This window comes from Nannobrachium achirus (genome assembly GCF_963921795.1).
Source record: "Nannobrachium achirus genome assembly, chromosome: 10".
In the NCBI taxonomy this organism is placed as follows: Eukaryota; Metazoa; Chordata; class Actinopteri; order Myctophiformes; family Myctophidae; genus Nannobrachium; species Nannobrachium achirus.
The window spans coordinates 29535815-29553986 of NC_137819.1; the positions used below are offsets into that span (position 1 = coordinate 29535815).

Genomic DNA, 18172 nt, shown 5'->3' on the forward strand with positions numbered 1-18172 from the left:
TTTGACTATGCTATACTTGTAGTGGAGTAGATTTTGACCAGGAGTATCTGTACTCTTACTCAAGTACTGGGGTCGAGTACCCTGTCCATCTCTGATCAGGGCCCATTTTGAAAAATGTATGTAGTGGGGGACCGTGCTTCACCTCTCTCTCAGCTGAGGGGTCCTCGGTATGAAAAACGTTGAAGAACTCTGGCCTGCTACATTACTGTAGGCCAGTGGTTCCCAAACTTTTCAGGTGACCCAAAAGAGAAATCAGACATGCCAGGGACCCAAACTAGTGAAAATAGCAATCTACAACCACACAGTACGTTGCTTTGCGACACATGTCTTAATTCTTAAACATTTGAAATAATAATAATTAAAAACAAAATGTACGAAACAAATAAAGGGACCCATAGGCTGAATTAACCATTGGGCGGGTGGGGCCTTTGCCAGGGGCCCTTGGCTCTCAGGGGCCCTTGGGGGAACTGGGCTGCATGTGCATTGACAATTTACTATTAAATGTATACGTTAATTAAAACTCAAATGTGTGGGCCGCCTCTGTTGTCTACAGGTGCTTTCTTGGCCCACATATGATCATCATGGCTTAAAATCCGAGCTGGGTAGTGCACGTCGGTCGGTCGGGGGGGGGGGGGGGGGGGGGTTAATGGTGGATAATTTAATTATCGACCAGCGGCCCTCGCGGGGATTGAGTGGTCTAATGATCTGACTTTCAGCAGAGAGAGGTTCCATATTCAAACCCCAGTCTACCTGTAGTTTGATGATGGAGTACTTTGGAATGTTCTTTGTAAAGATATGCATGAGTAACTCAAAATGTCTTTGAAAATGCACTGGGCAGTGGGCACACAAGGTATGTGTGTTTGGGTGGCTTAGTTGTAAAAGCTCTTGACTCATCCCATTACTGGCACCTCTGCATCGAAGCATGCTGATTGTTAGATTTTTTTCAATGACAATGCATTAGGCGCTTAAAGTTAAATATTTCAAAAACTACAAACTATTCCAAAGTGAAAATCTCAAGTATGTCCACAGTAAGGTGGAATTTTTGAATTGTGAATTAAGTTGCTTGGTTAAAGTATGTAGGAACAGCTAGGTGCCAACATTTTCAGATTTAACTTTTAAAAGTTAAATGTCTCCAAAACTACAAAACATTTCAAAGTAAAATGTTCAAGCATGTGTGTCCAGTGCCCACATCTGATAACTTTGGCACCTCACTGTTCCTTCATACTTTAACTTAGCGACTTGATTCAAAATTCAAAAATTCCACCTTACCGTGGACATGTATGGTTGAGATTTTTACTTTGAAATAAACTGCAGTTTTTGAAATATTTAACTTTAAGCGCCCAATGCATTGTCAATGACAATGGCATTTTAAAGGAGAATAAAATCAAGCCATCGGTGTCAGTTGCAGTGGTGATGGTTCTGGGAATTGATCCCACAACCTCCTGATGATGAGTTAAGAGCTTCTCCAACAGAGCATAACTCAGAATGTGTGGGCGCCTATGCATTCATAAAGACATTTTGAGTCACCCATGTATATGTTTCATAGAAAATTCCAAAGTAGTGCATCATGGAACTATGGGAAGATGGGAAGGGGTTTGAACATGGCACCTCCTAGCCAAAGAACAAATCATTAGACCACTATACCACATCTCAGGCTCTTTTGGCACATCTCTCTTATTTAACATTTACATTTTTTTTCCAAGGCTAGAATAATAGAAATGGGAGGAAAAAAACACTTCTAGTAAAGTGGTCTCAGGCTGGATTAACCATTGGGCCGGTGGGGCCGTTGCCAGGTAGCCTAGCACAGCTAAACAATCCACCCATGTTAAAACAAGGTGGGGATGTATATACTGCAGTTAGTTAGCTGCATTAGTATAGTCTGGCCAAGCCAGGCTAGTTGCCAGGGGCCCTTGGCTCTCAGGGGCCCTTGGGGGAACTGGGTTGCGTGGTCATTGACAATTTACTATTAAAAATCAAATGTGTGGGCCCCTCTTCTGTTGTCTACAGGTGCTTTCTTGGCCCACAGATGATCATCATGGCTTAAAATCTGTGCTGGGTATAGTGCATGTCGGTCGGGAGGGAGGGTTATGGTGGAGGGGCCCTAAAAAAATGATCGGCCAGGGCAGGGGTCCTCGCGGGGGTTAATCCGTCCCTCCCGACCCACTGTTTGGGAACCAGTGCTATAGGCCCTACCTGAGCACTAATGGTGAGTTATTGTATTTGAACACTAGATGGCAGCAGTGTAGTAAAGCTAATTAGAAGTGTATAGGTACAGTATGGACAGCTTCGTTCAGTTTCCGAGGGAGTTTACTGGGGAAAAGGGTGTGTGTGTGTGTGTGTGTGTGTGTGTGTGTGTGTGTGTGTGTGTGTGTGTGTGTGTGTGTGTGTGTGTGTGTGTGTGTGTGTGTGTGTGTGTGTGTGTGTGTAAATTATGGACATATATTCCCTGCTGTCAGTCGGTACTTCAATTCATTTGAGGGATCTTTGTGTGTCAGTGAGTCAACAATGATGTGGGTATACAACCTGACATAAACCAAAAAGGGTCATATTAGGTTTACTATGGTAGCCTACTGAGTCTGACTATACCATATTCAGTACCATAGTCAACCTAGTCAGTACTGACTATGGTTGACTATGGATGACTATAAGTATATGGTACTTAAAGGGATATTCCACTTTCAAAAAACTTTTTGTCATTGTATGGTCTAATCAGGCTTGTATGAACACCCTGAACAGTTTTTAATTTTCTTCATTCAGTATTTAGATATTTGATGTAAATGTTATCTGGCCCTCCAGGCTCAGGGCCTCTCCCCACACACACTCATTGTAAATTCAAACTCCATTTTAACCATGATAGATTCATTAAAAACACCCATTATTTTTTCTGGTGACTCATACTACCCTCCTAATACGTGAGCAGGCCGTGTTTTTTCCATAACGTTTTTCATGTATTTTTAATAATTCTTTGGGAAAATGGAAAAAATTAAATACAATAAAAATATATAAAAAATACATGAAAAAACGTTATGGAAAAAACACGGCCTGCTCACGTATCAGGAGGGTAGTATGAGTCACCAGAAAAAAATAATGGGTGTTTTTAATGAATCTATCATGGTTAAAATGGAGTTTGAATTTACAATGAGTGTGTGTGGGGAGAGGCCCTGAGCCTGGAGGGCCAGATAACATTTACATCAAATATCTAAATATTGAATGAAGACAATTAAAAACTGTTCAGGGTGTTCATACAAGCCTTATTAGACCATACAATGACAAAAAGTTTTTTTGAAAGTGGAATATCCCTTTAATATGAACTAGACCTTACCCGTACAAAGATATGTGCTTCAAAATATGTGTGGGTTGTGGGGAAAGTTACTGTAACTGGTGCGTGCGTGAGAATATGTGGGAGCATCATAATGTAAGGAGCAGCCCATGGAGGAGTGTATTTATGATTTCCATACCCGTTGGAAGATGACCCGGTGCATGCATGACCCATGCGAGAGAGAGAGAGAGAGAGAGAGAGAGAGAGAGAGAGAGAGAGAGAGAGAGAGAGAGAGAGAGAGAATGTGTGTCTCTTCACTGCAACATTCCTAACTGTGAGAGAGGTGTGTGTGGGGCTATGGGATCCCATGGCCTGGAGGAATAGACCGTAACCCTGACAACAGGCTGAGCTGAACAGGCTGTGCTGTACAGAAGTGGTGAAGAAACGCTAATAAATAGCTTGAATTTGGGAAAAATGAAAATCGGGCTCCGTCAGCGTCTGTATAATGCTAATGGCCAATGCCATGTGAAAATTGGGATCAGTTGCTGAAGAGATAAAGGTGGAAATGCATTGTGACTGACCTACTGACTGACTGACTGACTGACCTCTCTCTCTAATTATATAATGGATGGCTATGGTACTGGATGAATGTGGTACTTACTATCAGGGGTGTCGCACCAAATTCTGGGCCCCGGGTACAAGGATTCACTGTGGGGCCCCTGTGCTTTAAGGTGCCGCGCTGTGAGCTTGTATATATTCTATTTTTGAAAAATCATGAAAATCTTTGAATATAAAATTTGAGTTACAAATGTTCGCTTAAAAAATACATATAGGTCTATTCAAAGATTTGCACACATTTTCATGACTTTAGCTATTCAAATAGCAGATCTAAAAAATAGCAGATATACAAGCTCACAGCGCGGCACCGAGTGCCGCGCTGTGAGCTTGTATATCTGCTATTTTTCAATAGCTAAAGTATAAAATAATTAAGGCCCCTCCACCACCTTGGGCCCTAGTAACTCAGTCTCACTTTCCTACCTCTTGTGACGCCCCTGCTTACTATGGATGACTATGGTACTTACTATGGATGGCTCTGGTACTGAGGATGACTATTGCACTTACTATAGATGACTATGGTAGCCTACTTACTTACTTACTATGGATGATTATGGTACTTGCTATAGATAACTAGGCCTATAGTGACTATGATTGACTAGGGTAGATTGTAATCAGAGAAAAGAAAAGATGAGTGTTAAAATGTTTTTTTATTTACTTATATCGTTTTAGCAATTTTAATTATTTAGATTTCAGTGGGTACATGCATACAAGTGTCTAAATATGTATTTTTAGACACAATAAGCCTTTTCCCAAGATGCACCACAATCTTTCATGGGCAGATGTGACTTATGGGGGCTAGTAGTGTTACTGTAGTGTAAATGGTCATGTATGTCATGACTTTTGAATAAAGATTTATTAAAAAAAAAATATATATAAAAAAGTTGAAAAAAATCCACAAAATGTTCCTCCTCTTGTGGAAATGGCACAGCGCAGAGGCTTTCCACCTATGTTTTCCACAAAGGAGGAAAGCGGTGGAAAGCATAGGTGGAAAGCCTCTGTGCTGTGCCATTTCCTAAGAGGAGGAACATTTTGTTTAACCCTTTATTCAAAAGTCATGACATACAAGACAGTGAAAGACAGAAAATGCTCTCATTGATTTTGAACCACCAACCTTTGGTTTTCCAGGCAAAGTTCTTTCCTCTGTAGTCTTCAGGGGACAACAAAATTATTAATCTCATAGGATTCAGAAGCCTAAGCTTTCTTTTCATAATTTAAAACTTTTTTTCCTTGGCCTGAAAACATTGAAGACCCCTGTGCTAATGCATTACAATGGGAATAGAGCGGTTTGCTTCCTGTAAAGAAAATTCTCTATTCCCATTGAAATGCAATGGCAGAATTCGCCCTCATAGATAGAATAAAAGTGAGGTGTGACTGTGCCTTAACTCCAGTCAAGTAAAAATATCTCAAATTTGTACTTGAGTAATGCTCTCAGTTACTTTACACCACTTATAACATAACTATAATTACGTTGGATGCTAAGTAAGAAGTAAAGAAATATTACTCTTTACTTAAGTAATAAGTAAAGAGTAACTTAAACTTCTTAAACTTCCAGAGTAACTTCCCCAACAGTGGTATCGATAAAAATAGAATTGTACCCTCAAGTTCTCCTTGCAATTACAAATATATTTATTGGACCAACGTTTTGACCGTAGCCTTCTTCAGAATCTCACCAACATAATACAAACCAAACGCCAATTAACAATTGTGAGGAAAAACCAGAAAAGCCAAATCAAAAGTAATGTTGGTTTGTACGTATAAAAATGCCCACATTTTCTCCAGTGACTGGGTTGTACTATAAATGAATGAAAATAGCCCTGCCTCGCAACGGGATGCATGGTGAGCTTGTAGATGTGCTATTTTCACTGAAGTTTGCCTATTACGATACGCCCAGAATAAGGCCAGTGTTCATGTGTTTTAAACTAATTCAGAAACCACACTGTGGTTTACTGTACTTTACATGTCTGGCCTCAGCCTATCCAGCATACCTCTACTTTATGCAGATAATGAAAATGAGAAACACCCTTAAGAGTAAATTGAGTTTTAGGCCTAACTCTCTTTAGACATGTTAACAATAATGTCATATCTCTCAGATCTCTAAGACATTATAAGAGCTACTGTCTGTAGCTGGGCACTTTTTAAGAGAGGAGGTCCTGAGCAAGAAAGCTGTAATTTTAGAGCCTGCAAATACTTTGCAGGAAATGATTGTGGTAACCCAAGGAAATGACATTGACTCTCCACTGCTCTTCTAACTATATATATAGTGAGAACCAAGTTCTCCTTCTCTCATCCACTTGAGGCATAGCACAGCATTGCCTTTGAAATGACCTTTCTGTTTTAATTCGCTCAACAGACAAGTTAGCTTTTTGATAGCCACTGGACAGCTCCCGGTGTATATCACTGTACATTTCCATCCAGTGGCTCATTGTTTCCCATCGTGACTAGACAGCATCTCAGAGAAAACTACTCCGGTGGGATGTGAAAAGAAATAAGAAATAAATCAAGCCTCAAACTTAATATCTTTGCAGCACCTTAACTATTTAAGTGTGACCCCATTGTATGCCAAAACTATCTACAAATCTATTTTCGCAAATGTTCGCCATAATGACATGCCCAAAATAGGGATACTAGTTTTAAGTTGGTTTTATGGTGACCCAGAGAGCTGTTTGGTGAGTTGCCCTTTGAGACAGATAAAATGAAGTTGCCACTGTTTTTCTGCCCCCCCAAGTCCAGGACTATCTGCCCTAGACTGTAATAGGGGTTGCGGTTGCCAAGCCTGAAATAGCTCATTGATTCATCAAGCCCTCCCGAGGTCTCAAGCATTAACTCCAGCCAAGAGCCATTTCTCTCACTTGTTCCCGGAGCCACAAGAAGCGAATCTGAGATTGTTAGCCAGAGTTAAGAATCAGAGTTGAGAATGACATCTTACTCATGATTTATGGCATCTATCTATCCCACAGCCCAGGGTTAAACGAGACCCCTTTTAAAAGTCATTCCATGGCAGATTCCTTTCCCCTCTCATCTCCCAGGAGAGCACCAGTTGTGGAATGCCATGGATAATAAAAGCAGTTAAGATTGCTTGTAAGTGCCAGTCCATGTGTTCTTTAGAGGATTTTAATGAGATTTTCTGATTTGGAGCTGAAGGGGTGGACGTCTCTCCATGGGATGGGGCATCTCTCTTTCATACTGTGACATCTATCTATAGAATGGCTGCTCCACAGGGAAAGACTATTTTATATTCAGATTGTAGAGAGTAGGAGGGAGTGAGACAAAAGGTGAAGGGAAAAAACTGTTTCCTTTAACTCCTCTACACAGTAAAGTCCTCAGTGTTAATTAAAAACAAAACACTCATTTTAAGAGTGTATGTTGTACTCGGCAGCCTGTTTGCATTACACAACAAACCCTCAACTGTCTTTGTTTTTCTGTTGTAAAGGATGCCAAGTCATTGTATTGTACATGGTTTATCAATTTCCTACACTAAGCTACAGAATGTTGTGTTACGCCAATAGGGTAACTTTTTAAGAAGCGGTTGTCAGATCAAGATCTGGAGAACATGTGTCACGATGTGTTGTTCACTGTTTTCCCAACCTGTGTCATATCAGATGTTCCAGTGGCCAAGTGAAGGGGTTGTACTTTGGCACCTTTCCGCCAACCCCATTCTGTTTACAGAAAAATCCTATTAGCCTCATCTTTAATCCGCCCCTCTCTGATGAGGTACAACTAACAATCAGGCATGACCTGAAATTGAAAATATGCAAATGTCCACTGATAATTAGAGTACAGGACAGGACATATTAAGATAATTATTGATAAATGCACTTTGTGTGACCTAGTCTAACTAAACATAAAACATTTGTGACAGGAGGTGTCTAGTCTACTTGACAATGCCAAGGACATACTGTACCCACTGTCCTCTGACATCCAAGGCAACTTTCTGTGTGTTGGCAACTTGGCATTGGCACACACCCCAGGCTTCGTAGTACAATAGGGAGTTACATCAGGTCTGGTCAGTTGGTAAAATAACCACTGTTCCTTGCGTAATTAATCTTCATTTCGGTCATAGTTCTGGTCCAAGTTTACTTTGACTCAACTGTGTACCATCCATCCCAAATGGCATCTTCTTTGGTGCAAAAACACACCGCATTCAATGTGTATTTAATAAACATGAATTACTGTTGGCAAAAGGAGACACTGCTGTTAACTTGTTACACGTTTTCTACAGCAGGGGTTTTCATATGTTATTAAGAGAGATCAAACGACACAGTCATATCATTAAGAACAATACTTTACTTTGTCCTTGGTGAGCCCCCCCCCACCCCCCCCATTGACACTGACATCAAATGATTTACACATTTATCTACTGTCATATCCAGCAGTAGGGACATCAACAACATTCTATGGGTGAAAAATGAAAAATAGGACATCTCATAAGGTGCTTATTAATATGCAACAGGAATGTTATGAAAATATGTCCAAGTTACTCTATAGAGACACCGATGCTGTATCTATATATTCATACGATAATCATAGAAAACAATCTACACAAAAAATAGAGCAAATATTTACAGAACAGAAAGAACAAAAACTATTTACAACATCCAAAGACACTCACAATTAACGAAGAGCAATATATAGTTAAATGTTCACACAGGGGTCCGGGTGAAATAACCAATAACCCGATGTGTGAGTCACTAGACTGGAGATCACAAAGAGGCCATTTGCAGTAGCTGTTCTTTGAACTGCTGTGAATGGTGCGAGAGATCGGTGACTCTGTCCACCATCTCCTGGACGGCAGCTGTGTTGGGGTAGTTCAAGGCGGCCGTCTTGGTCGCGCCCACCACAGTCTTCAATAAGTCACAGAGAACATTGCTGGAGTTCATCACCCGGTTGGCTACCTCGGGAGCAGTAGCTTGCCTGGACAGAGTGTCACCGATGAAGACCAGTTTATGCGCACTGAGGATGACAAACTTGCTGTGAGCCACGAAGATGCGGGGAGGCTGCCCGGCGCCAACGCAGCTGAAGAAGGCGTCCACGGCGTTCAGGAGTGTGACGAAGTGCTGCTCGCACTGCTCCGAGTAGAAGCTCAGCAGCTGACGGTCCCGCCCGCACAAATGGGCCCCGCCCCCTTGCAGGGAGGCCGGCGGCGAGGAAGAGGAGTCAGAGGGCGAGGACGAGGTTCCAGCCGAGCCGTGGTGGGAGATCCACTGTGAGATGTCGTTCTCCACTGGCTTGGTCACCTCCTGCTCCAGCTGTTTGAACTGGTTGATCTGTGAAGAGTCAAAGAGAGAAACCGTTAAGACCCCAGGCCGATTCTACAAACCCCTTCTAAATCGGTGGTTCTCAAACTTTAAAATGTGAAGGTCTCCCCTTAACTTTGACAGTGACCAAAATTGTCCATTTGGTTCCATTTGTACACTGTCAAAGTTACAGACTTGTAAGGGTCAATTTAGACCCCCATAAAGGAACCTTGAGAGTCCCTGAAATCCACTTTGAGAACCACTGTTCCAAATCAACAGGTCTCAACCGCTGGCACCTTGTGCCAAGGACACCCAAAATGATATGTATTCGGCCGCGGACCTAAAAGAAAAATCTAAATGATTCAAACACTGTTGATATACGCTGAGCCTTAGAGATTGTATATCTTCTATTTTTGAGAACCACTGTTCTAAATCATTATGAGTTTTCTGAAAAACGTATGTTGCTATATACAGTATATACCCAAAAGCTAAAATGACACAGATGCTTTCCCGGTTGACGGCCAGGATTCAGAGCGTTTTTCACCAACCTTTGAAAAATCATAGAATATTCCGCGTCGCCCCGATCCGCGCACTGGTGCCGTCAAAAGACGCGCATGGATGTCCTAGAATTGGAAAATATTTCTGATCCATTAGCGACAATTAGTTTGTGAGATACAGGCTCTCGTGTAGAGCGCAGTCTAATTACATCATCCCATAGGAAGTTTTTCCCTGGGTTTTTCCCCGGCCTCCATTCAAGTCAATGGGGAAAACCAGTAAGACTCCCTAATCGGGAGATAATCGACCGCTACGTCGCATACACAAACTTTAGAAGGCAATCGTAGCCATCACTAATAAATTAATGGCCATATATGGATATCTCTGTGTCAGTCCTTGTCCCTTTCATGCCCATATATGGAGATCCCTGATGTCATCAATATTAAGCCCATATCTTGGAAAGCCCATATGGACATTATGGGTGCGTTCGGAAACCCGCACCGGGTGTGTGCTCAGTGTAGTGAGTGCAGTGGGCGTGACGTTGGAGAGTGCGTTCAGTGTGGCTTATTTACGAACGACCAGTTTTAACAGGCAGCTGTGTGCTTTTTCACTCTGAACTCTGAAGGCAAACTTTCTGAAAAGCAGCAGTTGCTAAGTATGCTAACGTAACGTTGATATTGAAAGGAGATGTAACATTGGCATACCTGCTGTTAGTTTACACGTTAATGAGTGTGAAACTATCAAGGCCAAACGACTTACTGCAAATGCTGCAAATTTTGCATTTTCCTCCATTGTTCACAGCTGAGAAGCATTCGAGACACGGCCATGAAAACCAACCAATCAGAACACCGCACCACCGCACCACACTGCCTAACCCCATCTTCTGAGTAGGGTTGGTGAGTGCGTGCACTCAACACACCAGTGCGCCGCGCACTGGATTTCCGAACGACAACGCACCAAGTGCACCGAATAAACGAACGACAACATAGCACACCAGTGCGTTGAGTGCGCATTTCCGAACGCGCCCACTGTGTCAGTCTCATGTGGTCTATGATGTCAGACATCTATGATGTCAGCTATCTCCATATTTGGGAAAAGTTTAAACTTTAATTAAAGTCAATGGAGAAAATTAATTCAAAAATGGATATAAATTAAACTAACGACGTATCTCTTAGCAAAATAGCACGCATGCGTGTCCCGATGAAGCCGGTCGATTTGACATATGGCCCAAGTGTGTGCCACCAAAACTGTGGAAGAAAGTTTACTCAAGAGACGATGGAAGATGTCAGATGGTATAAAGTCAGATAAGTTCTATAGTCTGGCTGCCCTGCAGGGGCAACCACACTAACAAACAAATTAAGCCCTACATAGTAAGTGATAAATAAATGCCATTTCTGCCCATCAAATGGACACTTGAGGGGGATTATGTGAAAAGGTTAATCTCCTGATTCCCATATTCCACTATATGTATTGCCATGAGGTGCCATCTGCCCTATAGTGCTTGTGGAACAGCAGGCTACAGATAGTTGATTCCTCAAAGCCTGTATTCTCTGAGAGTTTAGTTCACTGAGCCTATGACCCAAAAGTCAACCTGCATGTCAGATTTATTTTGTGAACATTGACTAATGGAAAAATGAATACAGGGCACAAATCCTCTATCTATATAATAGCTTAGAAGGCAAAAGGAGAGAAAGGAAAAGAGGAAGCCTTACTTGTTCCTGGCCCAGCTGAACTTTGCTTTGCTTGATAATGTTCTCTTTTTCCAAAAGTTCCTTCTGCTGACGTTCAAAGTCTTCTTTGCCCTGTGAAGGCAGAAGAATAGGTGAAAAAGGGCATTCAAACAACATTGTATCGCATCCATGTGAGCACGCTCAAACAAACCCTTGCTCAACCTGTGATATAATCCCTGCTACTGAGATTAAGATACATTTCGTCGTTGTCGGGTGGAAACCTTGTCCAAAACCTTCCTTTTTGTTATTTTAAAAACTATTTAAAATAGTGAAAATAGCCGATCTACGTCTGCTTGTAGATCTGCTATGATGAAGTAAGGCTTTAATTTACGAAAAAAACATACAAATTTGATACTTGGAGATTTCTGCCCGACAGTGACAATATCCGCAGTTAGCATAAACTCATGGAGAATAAATAAAGCAAAGCTAAATGGACCAGCATCATTTCTAGGTCTAAAAAGCAGCTAGAAGCTGACTGACTCAAAGATAAACACCTGGCCAGTATTTATAGAACAGCCATATGGTATGAATGAAATGGTTTAAATTCAGGCTATCAAGGGACATTTTAGGATTGGAAAGAATTTTGCTGAGGCGGCTTGGACTGATATATTGAATAGCGTGTCTTCCACAATATTTCACAGATAAGACCATATCGCCCCCAGCCTCCCATCCCACCCTCAGGGCTGTGTATATTGTATGCTTGCATAACAATTTCTATGTTATCTAACCATAACAGCTGAATAATTGAGCAATTAATCATAATAACGTACATCAATTAAAAAAGTATCAACTGTTTATGCACGTTCTTAGAACATTCTTAGATTTATGCCCCCTTCCCCCACAAAGTAACATTTTTCAAGCGTTAATAACATTGCGGTAGGACTACACAGACATATTACATTTTGGAAATGGCCTAAGCCTAACATAGTGACACAATCTTCTGAGGTGCATACGGTTTTTGGTGCATACGGTTTTTGGTACAGAGTGGAGCCATACCTGCAGATGCACATAGTCATAGTCCTCCATCCAGCTTTTAACACACTTTTCACTGTTGTTCATATTGTCTTTGTCTTGGCTGGAGGACACGGGGAAGGGCTTGGTCTGGCTGCCGTAGTTGTCGTTGTCCGAGGAAGGGGACGTGAGCGCGTGGATCACGGTGCCATCGGGCGTGCCTCCCCTGGAGAAGGAGCCGTCCATGGGAACCCTCCTGAAGAGCAGCTCGGCATTGCTGCCCACCGTGGAGGCCAGCTGCTTGGAGTCGTCGGGCACAGTCCTGGAGACCATGACGAAGCGGTCCAGGTCGTCGCTCTTGTTGTGGTGCTTGGCGGAGCCGCAGGAGGCCAGGGCGTTGAGGGCCCAGCCGCAGTTCTCCAGGGCCTGGTAGGTCTGCAGCAGGATCAGCTGGGAGTCCTCCATCCGCCCCAGCTGCCGCCTGAGCTTACTGTGCAGGCTGGGGTCCGACAGAGCCGTGGCGTTCGCCGCGGCCCCTCGGCCGAACACCAGGAAGTCCCCCAGGGCGGCGCGGACCCGGTCCAGCACCGTGCGCACGTCATTGGCGTGGCGCTCCATGAAGGGAAACGTCCTCCAGTGCGGGGAAGCGACCATGGTCTGGAGGGCTCCTACCGAGGCCTCCATGGCCTGCTGCAGCCGGTGCAGCCTCTGGACGGCCGAGTCCAGGTCCAGGTTCAGCCGTCCCTCGGTGCTGGAGCCCGTGGAAGACGAGGAGGTGGACATGCTGCTGCGGGTGCTTCCCGTGCTGGAGATGGACAGACGGTTGACGCCGTCCGTCGCGTCCGCCATCGCCCGGGCGTCCTGGGAAGGGATCTCGTATATGCCCTTGCCTCGGTCTCTGTCCACAGGCACAGGGGACGATCTGTGTTGCGTGTGCTGCATTCCCCGGGGGATGTCGTATAGATCTCTTTGCGATCCTGCGGCTGAGAGAAGGGCGGGGGGAGGCACATCATAAACGCCTTCATTGTCATTAGCGGCGGGGTGATGGAGATGGTGATGATGATGGGCAGAGAGTTCTGAGCTTGGGGGGAAGTCATAGTTTGACTCTGGGCTCTGGGTGGTCTTGGCGAGGGTAGGCGGGGGGACGTCATAGATGCCCTCTGGTTTGTGAGGCTGGGGGAAGTCGTAGTTTCCCTCCTGGAGAGCGGGGTTGCTTCGACAGGGTGGCACCGAGTACACCTGTTAAAAGAGTAACGTTAGATGTTGTATACACAATGCACGAAAACAAATTGTAGTCATCAAATATACTCAGGTTCCCCAAACCTTTTGTGGATACTGAACTTTGGATATACTTTTGGCCTAGAACCCACCAAATATTTTTGGCAGTACCAGAAACAATACATTCTCAATATCATCATCACCATGTCAGAAAAGTATGATAATTTAAAAAATATATATTTCTATACATTTTTCATGAATAAAGTATTCAATTCTTCAGTCTTCAAACATACCTAATGATGAAATGAAACAAAGAAGTCATGTCAACATCACAGAAAGAACTACCTGGCCCCCTGCTGTGACCCACTTATGGGTCACAGTCCATCGTTTGCAAACCAACGCTAGAGTAAGTTGCACTTGAGAACAGAGGAAGTGAAAGGCCTCTCTGGTGTCATGTAGATACCATATTTGCAAACCTCAAACGCCCCTGATTCCTTCCTTTAAATTCAGTGTCATTACGGCACACAAGCACCAAGTAATAACTATGAGCTCTTGACTATGCTGAATATGTGTTATGACGTACATGGCACAGGGCACAGAAGTCCAATGGGATAAATAAAATGGTGGACTGCAAGTGATTTCCATGAGCCCTGAAATCCACTCTTTACGGCAAGACAGGCCTGCCCAGACTGTAATTAGGAACGACGCAAATAACAGGTCCCAGCATATTTCAGGTTATTACAAACAAACTGATGGCCCAAAGCCTGGCTGTGTCTGGGAGTCTGGTTGAAATCCTAGAGGGTTTGGAGAGCGACCATTTATGTCCTTGACTTTCCTTTGTTGGATCGCTCTGGATGGTTCAGAGGCAGAGAAACGTACTCGGCTCTCTTTGAGTTTTGGTTGAACACTACTGGCAGGCAAGGCTCTCATTTAGAGCAGCCACAAGAATGTCATAAATATGATCACTGGACATATTATTGGTTTATTACAGCTAATTAAGAGGAACTGTATCAATAAACACATGCAAACCTTTTCCGGACATGCGTGGTTACCACCACTTCCTTAATTTGAGCTTATTTGACAGAAATTAATCCAGTGTCCGGTTGACGTTCCCTTTCATTTGGGTGGTAACTTTAGTACATTTGTGGAGCAGGAGCAGTTCTCTTACTTCTGTAGACGGGGGTATGTCATAGACCCCTTGTGTCCTGGGGTCCATTTGGGACGGGGGGATGTCATAGACTCCTTGACTCTGGGCACTCCCATGTTGACCAGGGTAAGGTGATCCCACCATCTTACCAGGTGGAATATCATACACCTGAAAGTAAATATCTATAATAAAAACACTGGAAACGGGGATGCATACTGAACAAGTAAGGCCAAAGTGCGTTTATGGTTCTCTGTAATTGTACAAAATGACTTGGCAAAATTGTCATACATCAACAGTTACCTACACTATACAGTGACTATACGATAAGTAACATGTATGACAAAGTGTTGTATGCAAGTTACATACGGTAATAGAGAAAGATCGGAGGGACAGGCCGAATCATGAAACACCTACCCCCTGCGATCTCATAGGAGGGACATCATAGAGGTCCTGTTGGTTGTGCTGGCCTGGGCTGTAGGTGTAGGACTGTCCCACTCTGGTTGGGGTCACCACCTGTCCAGCCACAGCAGGGGCAAGAGAGACAGACACACAGAGACAGAAGAGACAAACGGTCAGGGCTGCTGTTTAAGACTTAAGGCAGCTGGTGCACGACAGTTCTGAAGACATTCACAAACGCTCAACATCAACAAGTCTAACCATTTCCTCAAGTCCTCTAAAAAACCCTAGTGCCTCTTGCCTGGCATATCGAGTGCGTAGCTGTTTCCCATTCGTTGTCCTCAAGTGACCGGGCAACGGTAAGTAACTACATCTGAGTTAAATCAGTTCTGACAACGGAGGCAGTTCCACATCGTCCCTGTGCCATGTTTCAGCCTGTTTGTGGAGGACCCTCCAAACCGTGCGATAATCGGGAGGCCAGGAGCAGGGCGATGTGGGGAATGACATAAGATATATTGTTGATGCTGAAATGCTAAACTAAATACAAGGAACTACATGGATATGGTACCTCCAGATGAACTGTGATGCTGACACAGGAAATCTGTCATAATCTTGCATTTCTAACAGTCCATGAATTCCATATTATTATTTTATAATATTCATTATTATTATTGTAATAAATTACATTTGCCTTTACTGTAGACCTAATAATATACAATAATATACATACAGCATATTGGTCTACTTTTGAGGGAACATTTACAGTATAGGCTACATACAGACAGACCCTGTCCTAGATGGCTTGGCCTTTGGCTACGCTACGTCATACTTTTTATTTTATTTTATTTTTTTAAGTTGGAACAACAGCTTCTGCCCTGTGAATTGTTGTTTATTCTCCGTCACATTTTCCCTCCCTCTGTCCTGTCAGTGTTTATCATTCCCACCTAATCTTATGATCTCAGTCTTTCCACCCCCCCCCCCCCCCTCCCCTCACAAAAGGACCAAAAAGAATCCCACAGAGGACCATGTAGAGTAGACCTCCTTGCAGAGTCAGACAGACAGACAGACAGACAGAGGAATGTCTGGAATGTCTCTTCCCTTGAGCAGCACCAGTGACCTCCTCCCCCACCAACCCCAGTCTTCCCCTTTTGCCCCCAAACTCCACTATGACCACAGTGGAACTGAAAGCAGGGTTCATAAACAGGGCTTGAAAATGGGAACCATATTACAGCAGAGCTTCCTGGCAGAGAGAGGGAGAGAGGTGGGGGGAGAGAGTGACAGAGAGAGAGAGACTGTGAGAGTGAGACTCGAGGGAGGCGGCATGAGACTTCGGTTTCACTAACCCCTTCTGAGTCCCTGTATAGCTGACCTAATATCCTAATACCTCCTCGGAGTCAAATGATAGGAGGTGCAACCCTGGCACGAGGCTGACCAGCTCCGAATAGGATTAATCATGCCTTTGTGTAGAGACAGGGGAGAGAGAGAGAGGGGTGGGCTGGTAAAGAAGGGGGGCTTGAACAAGATTTATGGAGAGAGTTAAGAGAGGTAAGTGAGAGGAATGGAAAAATGAGGATATGAGTGTCCCAGCATGGAGAGGAATGCCATTCATCTGAGTCGGAGTTATTGTTGAGGAGGGCCGGAACGCCAGTAGTCCATATGGTTCTCATAAGTCTAATCGGAACATCACCTCGGTGAGTTAAGGTGTTCATTGTTGGCATTCCTGTCTGTACATACATCATCCCTCTGAGCTCAGCGCTGATACATTCACTATAGGCTTTAAATGCGTCAAGCCGCCGGGTGCCTGAAATGAAGCAGCCAGACGAGAGTTGACTGTAGTTCCTTTCTCCTCTTCTCACGTGTGTTTCACACACACACACACACACACACACACACACACACACACACACACACACGCACACACGCACACACACACGCTGCGTAAAGCTCCCAGAACACGTAACCAGACACACCAGCCATGGAAGAAGGCTTTTTTCAAAAGCAACAAAGAAGAGGCCCAGAGCTAGAAGAAGGTCAACCTAGAACTGGCTGTGTATTGGACTTACAATGAAAGATCCTGAGTGTTAAAGTAAGGATTTTTACTGTGCAGATTAGAAAGATATGGGAACACACACACACACACACACACACACACACACACACACACACACACACACACACACACACACACACACACACACACACACACACACACACACACACACACACACACACACACACACACACACACACACACACACACACACACACACACACACACACACACACACACACTGCCATGCGTGCACAAAAGGAGATCTCTTTTTGGAACTGGCCATTCCTACTCGCATCTTTAAAAGGAAACACCACATGTACTGTAGATGTCATCCTCCTCGTCTAAGCCACTGCCAGACACGCACTGCTCATTTATTTCACATCTCTGCCCTCTTGTTTACCCAGCAGGCCGTGCGTCAGGGCCACTTGGCGCTCCTATAATTGCCCGCTGGGTAAATATTTACCGGGGCCGCTGGCGGTCGGTTCTTTTTACAGACGTTTGGGGAAGGTCGATCAAAGGGAAAAAGTGGGTGATGTCATCACAGAGGGCCGGGGGACTGAGCAAACACTTGTTCCCACTCAGGTGACAGGCTCTTAGCATTCCAGCACGGAGGAGTCAGAATAAGGGGATGATGTGAGTGACTAATGAAGGATCAGATCCCACGTTGTGCCATGAGGAGTCCGAAAGGAGCATTGTTGAGACTCCTGTTACTATACCAGGTTGGATGACTCATAGCTCTTTCAGCAGAACAATGTTTGCTTAGCATCCTGCTGGGCTCAGGTTTGGGCAGGATGGGGATTTCAGTGTATAGCGTTCTTTTTTTTTCTTCTTTTAAGACAAACAGTTACCTCACAGGCTTGTTAGCCTATATTATGCAAGTATATATTGTTGTATATATTGTTGCTGTCAGGCAGAAACCTTAACCGTATCGGCATATTTCTTCTTTTCATGTGCCTAATGACATACCCAAACTAGTGACAGCAGGTTGAAAGTGGTTAAGGGTGTCTGTGTGGGTTTTTATCAATATTTAACCAATGCTAACCATGCTGGAGACTGTGTGGAAACATGGAC

At 43.9% G+C, this 18172-nt stretch overlaps 1 protein-coding gene across 1 annotated transcript in view; it reads right to left on the minus strand.

Annotated features, from left to right (window-relative positions):
• Positions 1-8257: 8257 nt before the first annotated feature.
• The window catches only part of nedd9 (neural precursor cell expressed, developmentally down-regulated 9), a 30823-nt gene continuing 20908 nt past the window's right edge, over positions 8258-18172 (minus strand). Inside the window, exons 3-7 of the mRNA XM_080735081.1 lie at positions 15067-15165; positions 14674-14820; positions 12333-13526; positions 11319-11408; positions 8258-9141 (exon numbers count right to left, since the gene is read on the minus strand). Of these exons, the coding sequence (XP_080591207.1) occupies positions 8578-9141; positions 11319-11408; positions 12333-13526; positions 14674-14820; positions 15067-15165 (2094 nt within the window). The 3' untranslated portion in view covers positions 8258-8577. The remainder of the gene's footprint in view (positions 9142-11318; positions 11409-12332; positions 13527-14673; positions 14821-15066; positions 15166-18172) is intronic.